Below are 24,959 nucleotides of genomic sequence, written 5' to 3'. Positions count from 1 at the left end.
GGTGGCTGTGGACACCACGGCCCCTCGCAGCAGGGACAGCTGCTAAAGGTAGCAGCGCTGGGACCGCTTGCTCCAGCTTTTTGGCTCTGTGTTGCCCATCCTTTTCCTCTGCTCAGGGAGCCAAGCACACCCCAAAAGGTTTTAGGAACTCTTAATTTCCAGCCCAGGGCCTTTGCCTGATCAAGATTATTAATCATAATTCTCCAGGCCTTTCTCCTCTACTGCTTGCAACTTACTCTTTTTTGTTGTTGTTTTATTTTGTTTATTTTCATCTTTATTTCCTGTAGTGTACTGAAATGATGCAAAAGAAACATTTATTCACACAAATAAGGGAAGGTAATAGCTTCCCTCCCTGACCACATGCTCTCTTCTGTTCCAAGTGTTAATTAAAATGGTACTAAAGGAAGCAAATCAATTAACAGATACCTTACAAGATGGTTTATTCACTTACACATGTACATATACACAATTACTTGCAAGTATCACATTACTGCTTTAGTTTATCTGTTTGCAAATGCCGCTAATGAACTGGAGTGTTACAGAACTGGGTAACATACACCTAGGGAATCCAGGGAAATTATTCCAATATATCACTTTTCTCTGAAATAAGCCTTACATTTTGTTGTTCAAAATGTGCAGAAAAATTACAATCCGAATAAATAACAAGGTTTCCTTTGAACATTTGGGAAATTACCTGGTTTGCTAAGGTCAGAACAAAATTATATTCAAATCCTTTCAGTTACAGTTAGAATTTAGCACAGTAGCTTATTCTTCATAAAAATATAATTCTAATATTTCTGCTCTGACTGTGTGACTCAGCTTCTGACTCAGGGCATCAGCTCTAACTTCAAAATGTGGGGCTAATTGTAGCTGCTCTCAGTCTGAAAGTTGATTAATGGAAAGGGGACACTGGTATCCAGGAATCTTTCAAGTTACATTTGTTAATAAGACACAGACTTTCCAGGTCGGACTCCGGATTCGAGTCTAATATTTGCCTTTCTTTTTCTTTCTCTTTTTCTCTTCACTTTTTCTTTTCTTTTTTTTTTTTTTACTTTTTCTTCCTTTTTAAAAACTTTTTCTTTTTTCTTTTTTCTTTTTCTTTTCTTTTTTTTTTTTTTTTTTTTCCAAGTTGAATAGTTTCAGCTGTATTACAGTACTGAAAAACTGGAAAGAATTTCATTTATTCTGATCAGAGACTAGCATGGCTGAGAACAGAAACTGGCTTAAAAGTTTAACTGGCTTAAAAGCTAGCAGAGAATGGCTTTGGGAATGGATGTTAGATGAGAGTTTAACAAATCCATATGTCTACAGACTTCGGCCTTGGATAAAAGTTTTGCAATATCCACTTTATTTATTTTGTGGTCTGGTTAGTAATTATTTGTAAGCTGCAATAAAATCAAGTAACATCCTGTTTGGAGTCATCCTGTAATGCTGTGATGTAACAACTATGCCAGTGAAATCCCATCACATTATTTAATGTCACATGTGCCATCTACCTGAGTCTCCCAAGCCTTTGATTCCTGCTGGGTTTCCCGAGAGGAGAGGATGCCCAGCACACAGTCGCTGCCAGCCAAGTGTTCACAGAGCACCCAGAGCTGACATTTGCTGCCTGTCTTTACAAGCTGAAAGTAAAGCCTGGTTTGAAATACAAATATCTGCCTGCTTTTCTTGCACCTTGTGATGACAATATTCTTGCTTTAAAATGAGCAGAATAGAATCCAGAGCATTATTTTCTTAACTACGACCACAGGCTCACAACTTTTGCAAAATTTGGGATGTTTTTACAAAATAATTGGGGTTTAAACAATTATAATTATTTAATTTCTTTAAAAATGTTCTGAGACGAAGCTCTTCTTGTCACTTGCACTGTAAGAAGCTTATAATTAGAATTAGGCAAACATTTTTGATGACTACAAATTTAACAGCATATACAAGGCTAGAACAAGAATGGAGGGATAGGAGACTGAAATTATTCACAGACTGATTGAACTTAGTGCATTGTTTTACAGTGAAAAAATAGGGTTGGGTGGATTTTGGAAACAGCAGATTAGCTTGTTTGTAGAAAGCTGAAACAAAATATTTCATTTCAGGTGTCCAGAAACTTTTTTTTTGGGGTATACAACACTGTTTTTATTTCAGTGTTCTAAAAATAAAACACGGAAAACCGTTGAACCGTGGTTCATAACCGACCACAATTCATTTAAAATGGCTGAAATTAACATTACCACCTAAAGCTAAAGAAAAGGTATTGATCCTAAAGCTAAACAAGATTTACCTTTAGTGAATTATATGTTTTTGCATTAACACAAAACATACTTTTCCTGAAAACCTTGAGAAGCCTTGTTGGCTTCAAACTCAAATGAATAATTTTTAAGTTACTTTAACCATTATTTACCTAACCTGAAATATGAGTGTGACTATGAATTCTGCTGCTGAAACGTATTGCTAGCTTTTTGAATACCCTGTATTTAATTGATTTTGGAAATCAATCATACATTTATCACCAACTAAACAAGATCTATTAATGAGCAGAGTTCATCTTTTTTATTTTCCTCAAACGTTTCCTTCATGTGTGCATGCTGTTAGAGACTGCAGGCATTTTGGTACAGGTGGTGGAAGTTAGCATGCATTACAAGCTCTTCCTGTAATCAATCAATCAATCAGTCTTTCAATTAAAGAGCAAAGAAAGGAATTGTTACTGGTGAGATTCCTGCTCATCCACAAAAGACTTCTATTAAGCCTCAGACCATGTAGCTGTCAATTGCAAAAGGATTATTGATTATTTGTACTTGGTTTTCCTAGTACATTGATGTCATCTCTGGAAAGAAAAGAAAACATCACAGGTTAGCAATAATTTTCTGGCATTGCTTTTATCTAAATAGATCCATAGCATTGTTGTAAAAGCTGAGATGGGTGCTACACAGATAAAAATTACAGGGTTCCTATAAAATTATGATTGGAGGGGCTGTAGTTACATTCATGAAGTTCCTCCCATTTAGTTTATCTTTCCTAGATGTTCGTCTCTTTGAAGGTACCCATTTTTCCTCAGTGAGCTAACAGGATGAATGTATGATTCGGGCTGTGGTGGTGACTTCCACATGTCCCCTTTGCTGCCAGTAGGGAATCCCCCAGCAGGCAGCAATGTGCTGTAGGGCAGTGTCCTACTAAGAGAATTTCTCACTGCATTACAAACTCTGGGTCACTGTTATTTGGGCTTCTTCCCGGGACCCCCTTCTCACATGTGGAGCAGCTCCTGGACCCTGATAGTGGCTTCAGCTCTAAGAGCTTACTGCTTGGAGGAGCTGCTTGTGCAGGACAACTGCACTGCAACACAGTCATACTGTCACAACTGGGATGCAGGAGGATGAGGCAGCTAAAAGACTTGCCATAGGCCGTGCAGGGTGGAACAAGGTGGATGGGGATAGGAACAAGGTGGGTGGGGATTCCCCAGACCTACATGTACCCAGCAATGTACCTGTTCTGACTGGATCCCATATTTGACCTGCAAAGTATAAAGAAAGAGTTATTAATGGTGACTTTCAGTGCATTAATCAAAATAATCATGCAAAACATCAACACATTAGGAGCTGGTGAAACGCAGGAACTTTTCCTCCTTTCTCTTTGCTTCACCGCTCTTAATCTGTTATTCAGCTTTACTCCATCTAGCGTCAGTGCTTGGAAATAAGATGTCATCTTGCCTTGCAGCCCTCAGCTATTTATATTCTTGGATCTCATGACTCAACTGGGAAATGGTATTCAGGTCCCCCACCTTCAATACTACTTAAGCATTTTCTGATAACTTTGCTAAAGAAAGACCTCACAGGAGATTTGTCAGCCAGGGACCGGCTTCTTGCAATTTGTCTCAGTCTTCTTCTCTCTCTGAAACTTTTTTGCACGTGTTTTTTGGAAAGATGTGCTGAATTTTTCTGTTAACATGTAATTCACTGCACTAACAGTTCATGGCCATAAGAAATAGTTAAGCGCTCATTTGTATCTTTCTAGCTTGAACTGGGCATAAAGTCCACTGGAGAGCATATGGTGGGCATATATAGGCTGGAATCAGACGAAAATCTGTGCTTTTCCAGCTCTGTTTTTTCCCCTTGTTTCTTTCTCCAATTTGGGGCTAGGGTGTGTCAGCACTGTCCTGTGGTGCTTTTATGGTTGCACTCCCTCCTTGCTCCCTGCTTCGCACAGCCCTGGGGGAGCTTCCGGGGCGTCCAGAGAAGGGGTTTGGCTGGGGCAAAAGGAGAGGTGCCCATGGGCCATCATAGAGGCTTCTGGTGGCTGTCTCAGCCCTCTTTTGCCTGCACCAGGCTGGCACTTCACAGACAAAGTAATTACAGGTAGTGACACTGCTCTTTTGGGTCCAGCAGCAGTATTTTTCAGCTTGCTCCTAACAGATCGTGTCAGCTCTTCTCAGAGAGATGAGGGAACTGAAAACACAATCAGAAGACCCGATATGCACCGTACTTTTGAACTTGTCAACGTTTCTTCACACACACAAAAAGAAACTCACAGGTTTAAGCATGTGAACTAAGTTACACAAATTTCTGCCTGTCTGGAACTGTAGTCATTTAAACAAACAAACAAAAACCTAACAATTTCCCCCTCTTGTTCTGACTTTGACAACAGATCAATAACAGATTAATGCAGAATGAGGCCAGTGCAGAGTGATCTGAGCTAACTGGAGTGAATCAGCAACTGATTAGGTTTGGGGATGCTCACCTGATCCCATCCCCTGCCTGTGTTTGAGAAAGAAAGCGGCAGGGAGCTGCTGGGACAGGCCTTGTCTTTCAGCACCATTCCTAAGAGACTGCCTGCCTCACCCTAAGTAACTAATGCTCCACATACAAAAAGAGCAGAGAATACACTGCTTGAGAGGCTGATGCTCCTCTCCATATAGCCCTGTATAATTGGTAAGTCACTTAAAGAGAATGGCTTTCTTGCTGATGCTCTCAGGCTGCCTCCCCACAATCAACAATGCCAGCTGCACCACGGAAGGATGGTCCAGCCTTCTCCAGCACCTTGCCCATAAAATCCCACCACTTCCCTTGTACTGGATGTCCTTGAACAGGCAGATCTCTCTGAAAATGATTTTTGTTATGCCATGAAGTTTTTGGCCAGGCCTGTTCCCTGAAAGGAAATATGTGGCTGCCTGACCAGAGCATGCAGCCACACTGGGAGTGACTGGGGAGCAGAGCAGGACTGACTCTGGGAATGGGACCATCCTTTGGGAACAGCTCATACTTTCCTCTCCTCCAGGGAGCAGTGGAAGCTCACTTAAAGTAATGAGTTCACAAAGACTTGAAAAGCAGCATTGTCACCTAAACTGTAGCTGTTCCCAGCTCCCACCCTGCTCCTCCACCTCTCCTGTGTCAGTACAAGCATTGCAATGCCTGTGTAGTAAATCAAATTTGGGAGTGGGTCAGGTGTTGTTTTTAATGCACCAAAAATGACCTTATTACTTTTCAGCCAGTGGTTTTCTGTCTTTTTCTATTTACAAACCCATACGAATTTTCAGTTGAAGCTGTAGGTCTCTGTGAAATGTATTTAAGCTCAGTTTAAACCTGTATGAAAATTCTTTAGGCCCTTAAACCTCTGTGAACCCCTCAGAAACAGTCCACAGATCCCCAAGCATTTGCAGCCTGCAAGGCAGAGGTCAGCATTACATTTTGTGATATTGCTCACTTCTTTCAGCTCTCTGACACCAGGCTGTAAAGTTTTGGTACCTAGCCAGACCCGGTACGAAAGTGCACATGGAGAATGAAGGTGGGTGGTTATAAGCAGCAATCAGAAGAAAGACAGACTTAGCTTTGCTGATACTTGGTACTGGTTCTTCAGGGCAGAACTCTTGGAGATTGAGAGATCAGGGAATGGAAATAAACTGACCCGACATACTATATACATGATCTTAAAAAAGGACTTATAAATAATATTATTTTCTCATAACTCACTGAGAAAAGTTTTGTAGGAATCCATCTGAAATTAGAGAGTCCTCTTCTGATGTTCAGTATGAACTTTTCCAGAAATTCGATGGGATATAGTGCCTCCTGTGAGTCGGAATATGCAGGAGCTCTGAGTGATGCTGTTCTTTTCTGGTTGAGACCTCTGGCACACTGAGCCTCCTGCTTCAGGAGGCCTTGTTTCGGTTTGTTTTTAAATCTCTCTCTAAGCTATGACAGCAGCTTTCATTGCTAGCTAATCCCATGTTGTCACCTCTCTGCCTGGCCCTAGTCAGCACAAAGCTGCTCCGTCTGGGTGGTGGACGGGCTCTCCCTGGGAGCAGGAGCCCTCTGCCCTGTGGTGTCCGGGGTCTGAGTTACTCCAGGTGCATGTTGGCAGCAGCCAAGAGACTGGCCTTCCAGAAACACTTCTGAACTTTTATCCAGATTTGCAGCAGCTCCAGGGAAAGGCAGAGTTACTCAGTTATTGCTGGAGTCAGTGGCACCAGCGAGTTTGACAGCAGAGACCACGATGGCTGTGGAAGGAATTGCCTCTGACAGGTGTCTGAATATTACCAGGAAAGCATTCTCCTGACTCAGCAGGTTTGGGACCAACTCTTACAATCAAATGACTTAGAGCTATTGAAGACTAGCCTCAAACAGTTGTGCAGAGGAGGAGGAAGGAATAAGGATTCCTCCCCATTTGGCAGCTGTGAAAAGGTCAACTGCAAATGCAGCCCCCAGATCTGATGAGAGCACAAGCGTCCTGGGGCAGATGCTCTCCCAGAGAATGTGGAAAGTGGCCAGGAAGGAGCAAAAAATAGCCAGAAGTGTGGCTCTGCCCATCAGGCTCATAGCTGGCATCAGTGCTGTATCCTGGAAAGGGGCTTAATGAATTAATCTCACCCGAACAGTCTGGGCTATGTGTATGTGTATATATAACACTGCCTCTCTGTCTATGTGTCTATATATGAAGTAGACCTGCCATTCAAAAATGGTGTTGAAAGGAATTGAGGGCCTGAAGAGTACCTATAGATTGGCTTAGCGCTGCTTTTTAAAGCTCGGTGTTCTCAGCACAGTGTAAAGCGTAGTGTCCTTGCTTTTGAAGTGTGCAATAATAAAGATTAATTTCATTTTATGGAAAGGGTAACCTGAGCTAAAGTAACCTGCCCAAGGTTGTTCAGAAGAACAAATCCTGCTAGACAGGACAGTGACAGAACAAGGTAGAAAAGCCAATTTATTGTCCTGTTTATTGGTGACCATTGCCTTAACACAGAACAGGTATTTACAGTTTGTTTCTGAAAATATATGTTTGCAAGAAAGTTGAGAAAGCCATTTTTGCTGAGGTCGCTTTTTTGTGTCTTTGCTGGCTTTGTTTTTCCTCATTTGTAAACCTCTAATTATTTATGAAAACTATATATTGACCTAATGATTGGGTTCTTTGGAGAATGTATTAGTTGGGACAATGAAAGGATTCTGGAGGAAAAAATGAGTGGTAAGGGAAACAACAGTTTAGGGTATATATCGCTGAGGGATGAAAGAAAACATTCAAACTGGTGACCCCAGAGGTGTCAAAGATTTTACTGAATGACTGATTTTCTCCAGAAAAAGACACTGGGTATTAGAGTTTAAAAGGAATATTCCTGGCAGAGGAAAAGAGGGGCTTGTTTTAGGAAAATAAAAGAGATGCAGGCACCTCAGGGACTCTAGGGAAGTTAGGCCTGCCTGGATTACTGGCAATTCAGAGAAAGCAGGGGTAGATGAAGGTTATGGCTAATTCCTTTCCCTCTGATGCGTCACTACTGTTGTTACAAGATGTTTACAAACATGCATGAGAAAGCTACTTTGAAGTGGTCTCAGCTTCTCTAGAGAGGAACTGCAGCACTGATTGGTAACATCTACAAAGATGTCCGAACAAATCCTATAATAACTTCTTAATGTGAGCCTTAGCAGAAGGGCCACAGCTTGAATGGAATGTTGCGAATGAGCTAGCCTTGTACCAGGTATCACTAGGCTGAAAAGTGAAATACCTCACTAGTGGGAAACGTCCTCCAAATGTCAGATCAGTGTAAAGAAAATATCTACCTCCAAGCTGACATATTTCCACAGGAGAAAATTACTTCACTGAAAAGTAATAAAAGTTCACAAAAGTTGCTGTAGTGTGGCTTAAAACAACCAGTACCCATCCCTGTTTCATCTTCTCTTTGTATAAAAATCTTCTCTGGAGAAGACATCGTAGTTACTCTGATCAGTAACTATATAAAAGAGAGTTGCTTTGCAGATGTATTTTTAGCATCTTGCTATTTCATGTACTTTTTCCTGTGAACTTGCCTATAGTACAGCAGTGGTATGTGTTTGCATCTTAAGCAGATACAATTTCAATGGATAGTAGAGCGACCGAGACAGTATCCCTCCCTGGCTGCAGAGCGAATGTATAGTGTTACGTGTGAATAGCTGATGCACTATCTGAGTTGCTGCGATGCATTTCAGCGCCCGGCATCTTGTGTAGCGTATGTTCTAGGTCTTAATCCTTTTTCCTTGAGCACTGCTCTTTCAATGGCACATTTGGACAAGGGCAAGGTCTCTTCTCTTAAATGTGTATTTACCTAACAATTTTGATTTGTGAACTTTGACCCCGTCTTCCAAAGGTCTCCTCCTTGTGGCTTTCTCACAGAGGCTTTCTGTACCCTAACATCAGAGCAAGGTCTCCAGTTAAGTTTGTGAGCTCAGACTCCAGTGATTAGCGTATCTTTGATTTGCAGCTAATAGTATCTGTGGTATGACTCATGTCTACTTGATTGGCTTCCTGTCTGGCAAAAGATGCATTCTGCAGTTCACAGCATTATAGGCCAATCTGGACTATTTAGATCAAAAGGAAACTAAGAACTGCTCTCCGCTCCTAATAGGAGGCTTTTTGTTCTGACTCTCAGCCTGCTTGAAAGCTCTGAAATGGTTAGATCAGCTTTGTTATGTGTGCAGTTTCTGCCTGTCTGTGCAGCTGGGTATAGGTGCAAACATGACAAAATGGTGGGAAAAAGCTTCTTGATTCAAACTCAGGTTGTGATGGTTCTGCAACCTATACATTTTCTGTAAGAAACTGCAACTCAACATTCACACTTGCACTTAATTGTCCAAACCTAGATTTTGTCATGCCATCCATCTCTGATATTTATATTTTCCAAGTGGATGGTTTCACCTCCTGTTAATCCATAGCAATATTTTTAGAGTTAGACAGTGTGGAGACCAGAGGCTTTCAAGATGAGATGACTGTTTCTCCTTAGTTTCAGAGAGGGAGTTTAAATGGAAGCAATGAGCCATGACTTTGAACTCTGTATCAGCCTCAAAGGTTATCATTTCACAGGGGCTTCAAGAGTTACCTCAGCTGAAGGCCCTTTGCAGATTGCTGGCAGTCTGGAGAGTTACACACAGTTTGTATGAAACACTTGTTGCACTCTTCAATTGTCTTTCTCTTGTTAAACAGGAATGTCCAGTGAAGGATGGCAGGCCCGTCACTGTAGGCTCCACTCATTGAAGTGAAACTGAGGTGGCTAAAATTAAATACGATGTTCTGTACGTTGTCTTCTATAGAAACACCTTTGGGCTGGAGATGCAAGTGGTTGTGGGCTGCACACCAGCATCCTGGATTTCCATGGGAACTGTGGTTAACCCTCATGCACATGGGGAATACACTGTCATGTGCCATTATGAAATCTGCTACTGGTGAAGGAACATCCTGTTTCATGAAGATGTGGGAAGAAAGGAGAATTTCCTTTCACAGAGCTGTTTTTAATTATTGTCTTTAAGTATATTACCATCCAGATCTTGCTCACTGCATGACTCTTGGTTACAAAAATCTGACGTGACCAGAAAGGTGCATTGCTCGTGCCTGGAGTGCACAGATATTCCATGGTCAGGATAAGGAAAGAAGAGGGCTTTCCCTGTCAATAGGCATGGCCTGCTACAACCCACTGGGAGAGCTCCACTAGCTGAGAATAATGCAAGGGCTATAACACTCAGCTGAGTTGTTTTCATTCAAAAAGAGCCTAGGAGATGTACCTAGTTTAGTTCCAAGCCCTCTGCCATTTGTTTAAAGAATGCTCTGACTCACAAGATTACCTTCTGTTTCACAAGACAAGTCCAGGAAAGGAAAAAAAAGTCAGTCACTTGGAAGAAATTCAGTGGTAAAACTCAAGAGAACATCTAGATATCACTTCAGATAGCAAAAGAAAATCAGCACTATACTTGGCACTGGGCCTGTGCAGCTCCCAAGCTTCTTCTGTCCTCTCATATGTCAGTATGCCTTGTGCATTGCATTTAAAACTTGATCTTATGCTGAGTGACTTCCATGGGGGCCTGCAGAACCCAGAGAACTGCATGAGGAGTTTTGGTATGTGTTGTTCCCCAGGACGTATTGAGGCAATAGATTCGTTTTTGCTACTACAGCAAGCTTAAAATGCATGCCTTTTCATTTTTAGTATACATTCTCTGTCTCTCCATCCTTCTCCTTGTCTATGTATGCCTCTTTCTTTGTCTCCTTCTGTCAAAATAAATCTGGCTGCCATACACTGTAGTTAACTCAAAATATTGCCAGCATTAAATGTGCCCAGACATTTTTATTAATACATTAAACTTGCATGAAATTTTAGGCATTATAATTTACCAAGCTTACACCAAGATGGCATTTGAAACTGACATGAGCTATTAATTAAAAAAAAGGACATTAAATAATAGTCAGTTGACATCTAAATTACTATTTTGTTAGCTGACAGTAGCTTGCCTCAAGGCTCTCTCTCTTCTCAAGTGTTAGTAAATATCCCATTGAGTTTAAGGGCATCCAATTATGAATTGATTGTTTAAATCACAATGTTATATACCTGGATAGAGTGGTGAATGTTAATTATTTCACAGTGAGCTGACAGTACGATTTGGGTCTAGAAACACTTCTGTTTTAAGGATTTGGGAAAGCGTCAAGGGGGACATAAAAGGATGTTTATTTCAGTGGAAAACGTGATCTTGCAATGTGTTGGTTAGGTTAGGTTTCAGCTAATGGGGGCTTTAGCATAAATGGAGACTCTCTGCGTGGAGGCTTTCAACTCGTATGTGGCTGTGAGACTCCCATTCAGAGTATATCCCAGTTAGAGGGAGAAATTGAATGACTTGAGGCACTTATGGGAATAATAGTGTGAAATTTAAAACAAAATTTAGCTTATTATGAATTCAGCAAGTGCTCTGTCAGGTGGATTAAGGTGGTGGAGTTTGTTTTGTTTTTCCCTGAACAAACACTAATAATCATCAGTGGTGAAGTAGAAAATTAAATTGATTGTGGATGGTATGCCAGCTTTCCTTTCCAGTCCTAAAGGGGTGATATCCTGATTATCATTGAGGGATTCAGGTTGCCTGTATAGCTGAGGGATTCAGGATGGTTTTATGATTGATTGGAATAAATCTAGGACTAAGTAATTTCTGATAGAGGACTTTGCATTATCAAAAGGGTTTCCGGGATGAGCCACTGTCCTAAAAATGCCATGAATTAGAATCTCCAGGGTAGTGAAGCAAGTAGTGAAAATTAGGTTAGATCTAATTATCACTTCTCTCCACTGACCTGAATAAATGGGAAGCTATCCCTTTGACCTATGGGGAAAAATAAATCAGATAAAAATGAACATATAGGTTGGATATTCTTGAGGAAACCCGTTAGTATTTGTGACACTGTAGCACTTAATCATGATGAGTACTTATCAGGTAATATTTCAATGCTGTTTTCAGGAAATCGATGTTTTCAGGTTGGAGGGATTGTGATGTTTTTGTTGGAGGGTTACTTTTGCTTGCTTGTTTGTTTTTGTTGTTAAGAACATCTACCTCCCATACATCTCATTCCAGAGGTATACAAGCAACCTCAACCATTTAAATGATGAATGCTGGAAACTGAAACATGTCATTTCCCACCGTTCTCTGGTTAAAGTTTGGTCCTACAAAGAAGAGATGCCAACGTGGATGAGAGTCCTATGGAAAAGCCTACCTCTAAAGGTTAGGAGGAAAGATGAAATAGGACATTGGATCTTGTATACTGTATTTCCCTTTGATTTCTGCGAGTAGGTTGCTTGGATTTAAAAATGATAGTGCAAAGAACAAATAGGTTGGGTTTGCATCCTCTGAGATGTGGAATAGCATATATTTGTTTATAGAACAAGCCACCATACATACTTCCTTCCTAAAAATTGATGCTATTACAAGGATATCTGATTTTCATATGTAATTTTGATAACTTTCTCATATATAATCTCCCTGTAAATTCTTTAGAGTCTAATTTATGTGTTTGCATTATTTGCAGCGTTGTTGTATCAGTCATACTACTCCATCCTTACAGTACGTAAACAAGAATTAATTATGTATTTGTTAGTTACTGAGGATCACATTATGTATTGACTATTTTATACTACAAACCAATGGTTTCCTTGAGACCAGTAAACGACTATTTTGTTTTCTCAGTTTAGCATCTGTATTATAGAATCCCTTAAAAATCCACTAAGAGGTAGTACATAGATGCCTTGAAGTGAACAAGAACAAAGATTTGTTAATAAACTACTCAGTGCCACAGTAGCGTTGAAAAGTACAATGGACTAAGAAGAGATGGTGGATTTCTAGTTGTTTTCCACTACACAGAAAAAAGGTCATCTTTAGGATACCTAGTTCTGCTCCCAGATATTGTGGAATTACAACTTTTTTCACTAGTTGGTGTCAGCATTTCTAAGGCAAAGTGTGCTGTGTGTACTGCGTCATGCTTCCAGCCTTAAGACCCCAATTTTAACGTGCAACTGGGAACCTTACAGATAGTGCCATCTGTATTTGATCCAGGCAGTAAATCCACCGCCTTCCGTGTCTCTCCTTGTCTTTGTCCCCTTCCTCCTCTTCTCCTAACTCTGGTCTCTGAGATTTCTGTTTTGGTTTAGCTCTTTCTCTTTCCCCATTCGTTGCTGTGTCTTTACTGTCCCTACCGCACCAGAAACAGCTCACTGGGTGCTCTATGCTCTGCCTTTTGGCTGTACGATAGTCCTAATTTATTTTAGGCTGATACACAGAAAGCGAGAAGGAGTGTCTTGTAAGAGAAGAGACTGAACACAGTGTGTGATGAGAAAGGAAACGGGTTTTGTGACGGTTAGCTGTGTGAGGCTGTGGAAGCGTCTCCTTGGGCAAACAACAGATGCTCCATGCTGGGGCCTTTCTCTGTTAGGCAAAACATTACAATAATTTCTGCAAAGAGTGTCCTTGCCTTCATGTTAAACTGAGTGTTTGCATATGTTGTGTTGCCTCTGTGAGGAATGACTGATGAGGACGTGCCTATTAGCACTTCTATCCACCTCTCTGAAAGAGGCCAAAAGGCTTTTCTTAGGTCACTGAGAACAGCTGTTGCCTTCAGTTCGTGAGAATGCTGATTAATTCATGTAATCTCATTTTTTTTTACTCACATAAAATGTCTTAGGGAGAAACAAAACATTGTCTACCCCCACTCTACATCTCCACCCTATTGAATGACCTCAGATGAGGAGCAGTCATCCCCTAAGCAGTCTGACACTCTGTGCCTGTGAGCCCATAAGGTGCTCAAAACCTAAAATGGCCAGAAGCTTACTGGTTCTGGGTAGTGGGAAAGAGAGTGGAGGGTAAAAATACATACTTTCCAGTGGGAATGGTCACCGCATGACCTTGATATGAAAGGACTTTGGGTGAAAGGAATTCTTGGAACTGAGGTCCAGTCACAGTGACTGGGAAATTTTTGATGAAGCCATTTGCTCTGGTTTATATCTTTCTGGCCTTTTTTTTTTTTCTTGTCTCCTTTTTTTTTTTTTTTCTTTTTTTCCCAGACTCCTCTTTTTTGTCTCTATTTTTTTTCTGGAAATCTAAAGGGCTTGTGAAAATATATCAGTATAGTAAAAGCTCTGTTGCAGAGAAAACATGGAAAAATTCTACCAATGTCAAAGAGAATCTAACTTCAGCACCTCTGAAATGAGACCTTTGGCTTTCATCCAAATCTAAGGCTTTTTAATTTTTTTTTTTTTTTTTTGAGCTTGCTGTTAAATATAGTGCAAAATAAAAGGGCAGAATCAAAAGCTTTTGAAGTATTTTCTTTTGAAAATGAATCTCAGTTTGCTGGGATTTCTTTCCTAGTTCTTAAATGTCAAACCCTTGTTATGTGGAATTTCCTTTTCCATGCAGCTCCACTAGATGTACTGGGTATCATGGTCCTCTAGAGACCTAACTGTACATTATATTATCATTCAAATCACAGTTGTGGGGAAGTATAATATGTAAAGAAAGAGAAATTTATCATTACAGTTTGCATATCATGCTGCCTCTCAGAAAACCCTGGGAGCAATGATTCTTACCTTCTATCCATTTTGCCATCTGACTCTAAAGAGAGAACAGGAAAATGCAGTTAGTTAAGAAACCAGGAAAAGAGTGATGATAGGCCTGTTCACATGCCGTGAGAATGCAACCAGGAGAACATAAGTACAGCTGCTGGAGGAGGTAAAGGTCAGCCATCCTTTCCGAGGCAAAACTCTAATATTAGTAGTGCCATGCAACCTTTCTAAAGCCCTTCTTAATTCTTGCAGCTGGAATATCTCACAACAACTTTCTCAAAACTATTTTTGCTAATGTTTTGGCTATTTTGAGATTTTGTGTTTTTTGTTTGTTTGTTTGTTTTGTTTTGTTTTGTTTTGTTTTGGTAGTACATATCCAGAGTGTAATGAGAAACAACTTCAAGTGTAGATGCTTGATGAGAATTAGGAGGAAGCAATTTCCCCTTAGGGAATGTGGTGCCAATAAAGAAAGCATCAGCTGTTTGTCTTTCAGGAAGTAGCATTACGCCATCATTTGTATCCTCACAGGGTACCTGGGGAGTCTGTTTGCAAAACTATCCTTTAAGAGACAAGCATTTACTGTAAATAGCATGAAACACAAGGATATCTAAATCTCTGGATAAGAAATCAGGAGTATTTTCTCTTACCTCCAAAGACATTGTCAAGCATTTGTTTTTTGATCATGCAAATTATGACTGCTATAAAACCAATTGCTAGAAAGGCTCCCAGAGTAACTCCTATAATAAGATATGTGAAATCTGCAAAAATTGAAAACAAGACAGTGAATATATACCAATAAGTAATAGATACAGCTGTTTGTTTCAGATGTGGTAACACAAATTTGCCAAAGTTAAAATACATCTTTTTTTAAAGTCATATCTATTCTTCAGAAGTGGCTGATGATGCTGAGCCAGACCAGGTAGGTGAGGATATTCATACACCAGACTACCCCTGTGCAGCAAGAAACCATATGAAACTGTGGCTAAGGGGCTCAATGCAGTTATATGACAATGAACAAGTTTAGCTTTTTGTGTGTGCAGGTCTCAGCTGAGTTTTACAGCTAGGATTCTAACTTTTTTGCCAACGTGGATTCTACTACCCCCACTCCCTCTCCGCTCTGTATCCTACCAATCTCCCATTCCTGCTGCCCCTACCTGCACGTGCACAGCTTCATCTCCTCCTCCCAACCCCATCATCCTGCTCTGCCTGACTACTCTGCCTGTAACTCTTTGCAGGGAGGAAGCAGGAGAATTTTAAGTGTAAACTATGAAGCATATTGTGATTTTGCATCACTATGTGTACATAGGATCCACCTTCATCTGTCAGGCTGGAGACTGCAGGATCTGTGATACTCCTGGCTCTGTCCTCCCTATGCTCATTATATTTAGTTAAAATTCATTTTAAGGCTCCAGTCACATGACAGAACTCTGCTGTGCTAGGCAAAGTACAAGCACACAACCAGATAATAATTTTTTACACATAAAAAGTTTTTAAATTCTTCTATGTGTATTCACTCCCAAAGCCTCCCACCCTCCCCCCGACCTTCTGCCTGAAAGTGAAAATCTCCCCATAAACTGACCTATTTCATCCTCTGAGTTTTCAGAAGCATAGACCTTTGCTCTCCAAGAATCTGAAAAGGAAATATTTTTGTCTGTTAAGACATTAGGAAGAATGTGCTGTATGCACCTGGTCTAAAGCTAATAATGCTGTATCATGCTATTCCCAAAGGAAAGGAACATCCAGGTAAAGGTTAAGAAAGGACCTGAGGCTTCCTGCAGTAGCAAAGTGTTAGCAAAGTTAATTGGTAGAATTAATGAGGAAATCTTAGAAATTTGGAACAAATCACTGAGTGCTAATTTTTGGACAGAATGGAAAATATAGTTTTAAAAACTTCTATTGTAGCACTGTTTTCTTTCTAAGGTTTCCTCCCTGCAAGCCCATAAGCTGTGTGCAAGAGTTGAAACAGAAGTTCCTATAAATCACAAAAAAGACTACAGATGCAGTAAAACTAGTAAGACATGCTAGCAAAAGAGGACACAACACATCCCTCTCCAGAAAACCCCAGTCCTACCTGTGCTGTAGCCCCAGCCTTCTAAAAGAAATTTAGAGAAGAGTCTTTTCCTCTTGTGGGCAAGAAAACATTGTGAGCTGGAAGCAACCTTCCCAGAGATTCCCGTGCCAAGCTGCCTGTTCATCAAAAGGCCCCGCTCCTGGCCCTGCTCTCTTCCATAAAGCCACTGAGCTGGGCTGCCTGATGCTTGGAGTGTGCAGGGTCCCTCAAGATAGAGTGGCTTTGAAGAAAACAATTCTTTCCCATGTAGTTTTTGAAGGAGATGGACTCAAAACTTTCCAACAACAAGAAGTAGATTTTTTTTTTTAACAACAACAACAAAAAGTCATATTTGATGTTGCTTGCTTATTGCAGGAAATTGCTGAAAATGTACAACTGAATGTTTCCCAGTGATGGGCATGCAAGGGTGTTCCCACCAAAATCTTTTCAAGCAGCACCAAATAACCTAACTGTTGCACAGCTGCATGAGTTGCTTGGAGCATGAGAAGGCTTAAAGGCAGATATATCCCCTGCATTTTAAAACAATGTGCTATTAAATTTCTGTCTCTGGCAAATTCTTCAGGTGGAACTCAAAGTCCTCTCCAGCTATTGCTGGGCTGACAACAGACATTATTTGGCTGACAACAGACATTATTATTTCCAGAACCAAACCTGTGTTGTGGTTGGCAGTGGACTGATGCAGATGGAATTAGTACCTCTGCACCAGAGTACTTATCCTATAAAACTTCAAGGCCTACATTAAGTGTTTACAGCACGTGAGGTTACTAAACCTACCCTGGCAGACACAGGATGATCTGCTCCTCTGTGGCTGTGCTGGACCTGCATCCCTGAGGGTGCCCTCCTCGGCAATCCGCTGCCTGGGTGATGGTACCTCTGGTTGGTCATACGGGACCTGGCAGGATGACTGCTGTTCTGCACCCCACGTTGTCTTTTCATAGGCATTCCCCACTTTAATGGGGATTTCTGACTGAAACTCAAGTGGGATTTCAAGGTCTTAAATGCATCCAGCTTTCCTTTAACTAAAATGCCCACATAGTAAAGCCCAGATTGCCTCTCCTCATGGTGAAATAATCCTGCCTTCTTGAGGTTTTGGGGGCTGTGCTTTCATTTCTTTCCCGCTAAAATGAATACTTAAAAATGAGATTGTTTTTAAATTTCAGGCATAATCCTCTCATTCTCCAAAGCCACCAAACCAGCCATTTCTGTCCCATTAGAGACATCAGTGTTGAGTCTGCTTTTCAGATTGCTGAAAATCTCTTGAGCTGAGTCTGGGCTCTGGGGCTTCTGCCATTACGTCAGAAAAATCTGATACATTGGGTGACTCTGAACAGATTTGTTTTTATTTCCTGGCCTTAGTCACATTTCTAATCCCAAATTTTCATAAATTACGAACCATGCTTCAAAACCCTGGAGACAAGCTTAAAAAAGTCTTGAGTTTTAAACCATATGTATTTAGTGAGCTATAATTCTGAGCTGAAAGTCCTTTTTTTTTCCCCAAATTTTTCTTCATAATCGAAATATCAGGAAACTTATTTTATACAGGCAGAAATGTTTTCTTTCCAAAAATCCCATGACACTCAGAGATGGGAGTTGGGAGGGGTAGGGAATCCAGTTGCAGATATGATCACAAAAGCTGACTTCTCTACATGACCAAAATCAATGTAAAAAACAAACAAAAAGGAAATTTAAAAACAAAAAACAATAATCACAAAAGTCTAAGAGTACATAAGTGTAGAAAGCAATGCTTCTGATTTTCCAGATTAAAAACCAGTCTCTTTGCTCTTGCCTGTGAATTTATTTCATTATAAATTTAAAAAAAAAAAAAACTTTCTTCCATCCCCTTAATTATTCTTTGTGCTCATATGAAGAATGTTTTAAATTCAAACATAATAAAAGTGATATTGTATTACTTTTATTATCCTAATGGTCATAATACATAGACCTTAATGTATGCTTTCTAATGGAATTAAACCAGTGACAGATTATGTGTTTTATGGCAGAAATAATATTTTACATGGAATATTTTATGTAGGTCACTTTAATATATTGAGATTTAATTATTAGTTTCTTTTTAAAATGGGAGGGTGGGAAATCTCTGAAAACCCACAGGACTGGAGAGAATGTTTTCAATTCATAGTTTCAATATGGTTTTAATTAACGTTTAATATCATTTACTGGATGCTGCTTAAATACCCCTTGCTTTTGAGGACTGCATGTTAGGTAGCTAGCTTCTGTTTGTTTTCCTTTCTCCCTAGGTGGAAAGAAGGGGATCAATACAGTCAAACACGTTTTGCTGTTTGATCTAGGTCCCATCGTCAGTTCAGATCTCCTGGGGATGTACACAGCCCTCCCGGGACAGGATGATAGAAATGATTCCTAATGCTCTGCAGCTCCCTAGTCCCAGTTCTAGCTTTCTGTCTGGCCCGCATCTCTGCAAACTGGGCTCAGACTAACTCCCACTCTTGAATAAACCCTCTGAACTTGGACAGGATTTTCTTCTGGGTCATAGAGCCTTGCAGATGAATTTGGTATCTATACCGGAGTGATTTGTGATCTCTTTCGAAGGGTCTTGACGTAACTGATGGTGTTTTCCCAGCCTTTCTGCGCGCCTGACTCATGCATTTGCACTGTGATTCAGACAGATTGCATTGCATTGATCATTCATGTTGTGGTTAAACCAGGAGGCGTGATTTACCTCTACCAAGGCAGAGCAGCCAGGCAGGCAATTAGCCCATACAACATATGAACAAAACAGGCTCTGAGGGGACCGGGAGCCCCTGGTGCATGATCTCTGTGAACCCTGGGCAGGATTAGCCCTCCTGCCATGGGCAGAACTGGGTGAAGCAGAACACAGCTCCTGAGGCCAGCACCCCATGCTGGGAGCTGCCCCACCAAGGGATGTCCTGTTCTCTGTCTGCTACCCATGGGTGCTCAGACAGTGCCTTGCCCGTGGGTCAACACAGGGAGAAAAGTGGTGCAGAATGCACTGTTAATACATATATATATATATATATAGGTAGGTATTTAGTGTAGCAAAATTCTCAGTTACATCTAAATTTTGTAAGATAAGCACTGCTGGCATGCAGGCAAATGGGTCATTCCTCAGTCCTTTTCTGTAGTAATAGGTGAGGACAGGAGTCACTCCCACAAGGAGACAGGAATTTGGTGAACTCTAGCCCTTGCCAGGCTCCTCTCCATCTAGGGCCTATGGATGTGGCATTGCCTGCACCTTTCTTTGTGCCACTTGGAGTATGTTAATGTATTTACCTTGTATCTATTGCAAAGTTACCTTTTGCACCTCTTTGCTCCAGGGAAATGGTATTGAATTAATGGGACTTGTGCCATTTGCTTGCTGAGCAATAGCTAGTCGGTAACTAGGGAGCAATGGCTGCACTTTCTCTTTATTCCTGTAAGAACAATTGGTTATCCATGCCTTACGTGGCAGACAGTCTCCATTTCTCTGGGCTCCTGGAAACATCTATAGGAAGGTTCAGAGATCTTCAAGAGCCAACAAAAGGACAGTGAGAGCAACAAATTCCTACATATACTCTGAGAAATATAACAAGAGGATAGAGCACTGCTTTAGACTTACGGATAGTGCTGCATGCAGGAGCAGAGGCAGGAGCATATATGCAGTGGGTGCAAGCTGGAAGAGCTGAGCTGTGTGCCTCAGGTGGGGCAAACTGTCTTGTGGGATTCCCCAAGGTAAGTGATGATTTTTGGTGAATTTCTGCTTGAAGTAGGGTGATATTGGAAGCGTCCGTTTGGTGACAATGAGATTTTTGCCACCAGAGGGTGCCTGCCCCCTTACCTAACCTCTCAGAGATCACAGCATCCACGTACCTTTCTGTGTTTTAGCTGCTGCCAGCTCCATCCTGAATTAGTCCACCTTAGTCCCAATGTTATATTATAAATCCTGCTGACACTTCCTATCTGCGTGACCCACTTCTTCCTTGTGCAGACTGGAGGTGAGAAACCATGAAGGAAAAGGCAAGTTGTGAGGGTGACAAAGCTCTGCTTTGGGTTGACAGGAAGTGTTAGAGCATCAAAGTCTAAGAGATGCTGAGAGCAAAAGCGGCTCGCAGGTAACATGCACACAGATCAACTTCTTCCTTATACTCCAGCGAAGTAGTTTCCTACATAGTGCCAAACAGGAAGTTCAGCAGCTTTGACATCTAATATGCAAAGATGCACGTACTTAACTTCAGGGTGTCTTCTGGATGACATGTGGCCAATCCCTTAGCACTCAAGGTAGAAAATTTTGTTTAGAAAACCCAGCAACCTATACCCCACTGCCTCAACAAACTTTTCTTCTCTGAGGAAGAGAGTTCTAAACAAAGTTTAAAACAACATACATGTGCATGCAGTCAGACTGAGAAATAAATAACCCCAACAAAGACCAAAGTCAGAAAAAAAAAAAAAAAGCTCTCTAAAAAGATGGAAAATAAATAAAATAAATATGATCGATCACTTACGTAAGAGAAGAAGAAATGTTGTTGGGACTGATATCCAGCTTGTTAGTGAGATCATAGTGAAGTTTTGACAACAGAGTGATTTCACCCAAATTTTCTGAATTTTGCTCTTCTGTGGTGAGAGAAAAAAAAAAAAAAAAAAAAGCTAAGCCAGGTCACGTGGCTATATTGGGAAGCAACAGTCACATCCTGAGTAGTTACACTTACAAACAGAAGTTCCCTTTTTTGGGTTTAAGTTCAACATATAAATAAACTACGTGCTTGAAAGCATTTTGAGGAGAAGATGGACAGCCAACAGTCAGAGCCTAGTTTGGCTACTTTTTTCTCTGAGGGAACTTTAAATACTAATATTTATTTTTACCAAATTGAAAAGGTCCTACCACAGTGAGTCGGTCTCTGCTGAAGTCTTCTAAGCCTGGAGTGATGCAAGTGGCTTTTCTTCTTTAGAGAAAGAACGTTCTTAATAATTCCGCCCATAATCATTTTTTTGGGGGGAGCAGAGTGGAAGAAACTCACCACAGCTGCAAAAAGATTGCAAGCCAGTTCCTGGAAAAGAAAGCCACCATTGCCAGCTTCTGCCTTAGAAAAATGTCTGGGCACAGTAGGAACTAAAAAGAGTAACTTACTGGCAGATCACAGAATCACAGACTGGTTGAAGTGGGAAGGGGCCTCTGGAAGTCATCTAGTTCAACCTCCCTGCCTAGCAGTGTCACATCCAGATGATGCCACTGATAAGAGTACAGTTTATTCATTAGACCACGGTAAAACCAACCAACCAACGACAACAATAAAAAACAGATTTTTCTGTTTTTCAAGAAAATTCCCATTTTTTCTTCCTTTTCCTTCTCTTGATGAGGGTATATCTCAGCAGAATTGCACATCTTAAGGCTGGACAAAACCTCTTTCTTGCTGAGTAGCTTACAGCTATAAAGCCCTCCCTCCTTCCAGAAGTCTGTTTTTAATGGGACCACTGTAGTCTATAGAGAATGCTGGTGACTGCAGGTGTATGACCACCTTGGCAGGAAAATGGCTGCAGATGAGCAAGATGTGTTCACAAATGTTTAGTTGCTCTGACAAGATGTGCGTGAAGGATCATGTTTATGTCTTCCAGGTGTTCGTGGAGGGATGTGCACAACATGGTGTTAGACAACAAATAAGACTCTTGAGGCACTGAAAATGTAAATAAAGATGACCTATAAACTCTCTGAGGTGGCCTCAATTCCTGGCTTGTTTTGCTTTGTGAAGCATAGGTAGAACAGATTGAATGTGGTAGCTGTAACAAAAAGTATTTGTTAATGCTCTGACCCATTGTGAGTGTATGGGTTGCACAAGTGTGTAATTCTCTGCTGCTCTTTCACTGTTCCTGGCTCTCCCTGGGATCAGAGTTGAAAACACCAAAACCAGACAAAGTTCTCTGCACCAGATGTAGGGAAAAGATATCAGGATCCTAGTCGGAAACCCTCAAAGTTTTTATATGGCATGTGTTTCATCTGCTAATGATCCCATGCTCCAAAGTTGCTGAGAATCTCTAATGGAAGGAATAACATGAATGCTAACATTCTTTTTTTTTTTTTCTTTTTTTTCCCTGTCCTCACCACCACCCCACCACCCCCCTCCCCGCCTAACTCAGTGTCCCAGGGGCCTCTCCTACTTCAGAGAAACAACTGAGCATTTAAATATCCAAGTGTTTGGCTGAAGTCTCCAAACTGCTTGATTTATTCTGTTTCTACTTCTCCGCAAAATGCTTCAGCTAGCTCAGCCAGCTGGCTGTGCACTGCTGAGTATGTATGCTTCGCTATTCTCATTCGCTGCATACCTCCAGTGAGGATGAGCACTGGTCAGAGTAAGCCAGGCTTACTGAACTCCTACTTTGTCGTAGGTTTATTCTGGTTCTTAACCAAACTGGGAAATGTGGTTTCAAGCACAGTCATCATCACCAGACCTCTATTACCCACTCTCTGCCATCCAGCCACTGGACAGGATATATATGTTTAATTAATTCTGCTTTTACCTTCGACCTGTAAATAGTGGGAGTAGTGTCAGATTTATACGTTATATGAATAACAAGGATTTCTCAGGAGACCCTATCCTGGTGAAAGGGCTAACTGTAATTTTCAGCTGTGAGTAATTGTATATAATATAATCCTAAATGATTTTTCTTCTGTAATTTCATTAGAGTTTAGAAATTTAATTAGATTTTGAATCACTCTGAAATAAAGTAGCAAAACACCCAGAGACTAAAAGCAGTGGTTATTTTGTCCTCTGAGGCCAGAATTCTTGGTCTCAAATTGGCATGTGTTCATTAGGAGGAAGTTTGCAGAAGTTCTTGATATATTATTGTCTTTCAGAATGGACTCTGAATAGGTCTTTGGAGAGCATTAGAAGAGCACACAATTATTATACAGACTCTTTTTGAGGTTTAAGATCATCTGCCTTGCATATACTTAATAAAAATATGCCTCTAAAGTTGTTTAAGAAACTGTGGAGATAGGAAAGATGCTCCTCCAGTGCCTCAGTGCTCTCTTGGTTTATTAGCAACTCCAGTACCTGTGTATGATGATACAGAGAGGAGTTGTTTACTTTACTTTAATGATTAGGTAGGTTTATGGTTATTTTTATTGCTACACGTATGAACTGTCATGGTGGCTGTAATTAGAGGCACACTGTAATGTTGTTCCTTCTCTTCCACCTGAGGTTCAAAGAAAACTCTGTCCTTCTGGCAGACTTTGATTCTCTGTGGAATATGTCCCAAAGTGCAAAAACCAGAATCAAACTCCACAAAACAGTGCGCAGTGAAATCCAGTGCAGCAGCCTGCAGTTGTGTGAGGTCCCAGGGCAGTTGTAGTGGGTTCAGAAATGGGATCTTCAAAAAAGACTCTGAGGGCCTAGATAGGCAAGTGTTTGTTCCCCTTTTGTTTTAACTGGTGTAACATCATTTGTGTCAGCGGACATGCCCTGATTTATACTGCTTAACTGAAAAAGGGATTTGGGTGTTTTGGAGCACTTCTCCAAAACCTTTACCCAGGTGGCAGGGCCTGTTTTCTCACTGGGAGTAGTTGCTTGAGCCAGGACTATCTGCATGATTTTGTGAGATTAGGGCAAAGCATGTAGTAAATGGAGGCCTTAGGTAGAGAGAACGAAATTCAGATTGTCACTTTCAGCATGGCAACAATATAAGGAACCAAAGCAGAGCCACAGACAACGTGAATGTAAGAGTCTGACAGGAGATGAGCAAGGTAGGACAGACGACAAGTGCTGTGAAATGAAGAATTTCAGCAAAACAAATCAAATGGAAAAAAAAATGTTCTTTAAGTAATGGTAATCCAACCTATTTGAAGAGAAATAATGAACTCTGATGCAGTGGGGTGCATGTCAGTCCCAAAGTGAGATGTTGAAAAGAAACCTCCAGGCTGACCAAGATGTTCTGTCACCGGCTGATGCATGCCACCATTGACAGCATCCTTTGTACTGGCCACTGCAGGCAGAAATGGGGTGAGGTTGTTCACTGTCTGATTCTTTTGTTCCATTCAAATCCAGTCCTCAGGCTCAAAATCTGCTTTCAGAGTGTGGCCAAGTGTTAGAGTCACTGTAGGAAGAGAAAGATGGAAAGTGTTTATGTACTTGGCTTGATGGATATCAATGGATATTAGGCAACCTCAGGGTGATCTGGTGTGTATGGATGTGCTGCCTTCCACTAAAGTGTCACATCATGGAACAAATTGAGGAAAACATGTTCAGGCTGGTTACTGCCAAAAATCAAGGGTCTTTTGCTATGGGCATCCGGAACAAATTGAAACTATGCTTGAAAACTCACAGCTGCTCTTCCTTTGCTATTTTCTCCAACTCCTCCTCTGTCAGGACTCTGAGCTGCTGGAACAACTGGGAGGGATTCCACATCTCAGCAAGCAACAGAACCACAGATGTCGGGTGTGTTAACAAAGGGAAACACGCCTGCACCAATTATTTAGTGCCTTCTTCCCTTGATGTTAAGGAATACTATGGGAAACCATTCAGCATTTCAGTGTTCCTCTTTTTTTCCTCCTCCCTTTTTTCCCCCTCACTATGAAGGAACGTGCTTGTACGTTTTAACGTGTTTTTTTTCTTGATTTTACTTGTG

At 41.0% G+C, this 24,959-nt stretch overlaps 1 protein-coding gene across 2 annotated transcripts; it reads right to left on the bottom strand.

The window, feature by feature from the left end:
• Positions 1–423: 423 nt before the first annotated feature.
• On the bottom strand, positions 424–21,453 carry TMEM273 (transmembrane protein 273). Of its 2 annotated transcripts, XM_013197501.3 has the most exons (7): positions 21,223–21,405; positions 20,846–20,954; positions 15,879–15,929; positions 14,947–15,057; positions 14,324–14,348; positions 3,476–3,502; positions 424–2,818 (listed from the first exon to the last, which is right to left on the bottom strand). In XM_013197501.3, the coding sequence occupies exons 2-7, from the start codon at positions 20,898–20,900 to the stop codon at positions 2,773–2,775; spliced, it is 315 nt and encodes a 104-aa protein (XP_013052955.1). In that variant the 5' UTR covers positions 20,901–20,954; positions 21,223–21,405; the 3' UTR covers positions 424–2,772. The 2 variants fall into 2 exon arrangements, with proteins under 2 accessions (XP_013052955.1, XP_013053038.1); XM_013197584.3 differs by lacking the exon at positions 14,324–14,348 and having other exon boundaries at positions 21,223–21,453.
• Between the last annotated feature and the right edge of the window lie 3,506 nt (positions 21,454–24,959).

The sequence above is a fragment of the Anser cygnoides genome, chromosome 7, assembly GCF_040182565.1.
Source record: "Anser cygnoides isolate HZ-2024a breed goose chromosome 7, Taihu_goose_T2T_genome, whole genome shotgun sequence".
Taxonomy (NCBI): domain Eukaryota; kingdom Metazoa; phylum Chordata; class Aves; order Anseriformes; family Anatidae; genus Anser; species Anser cygnoides.
This window is presented reverse-complemented; position numbering and strand designations above follow the sequence as displayed.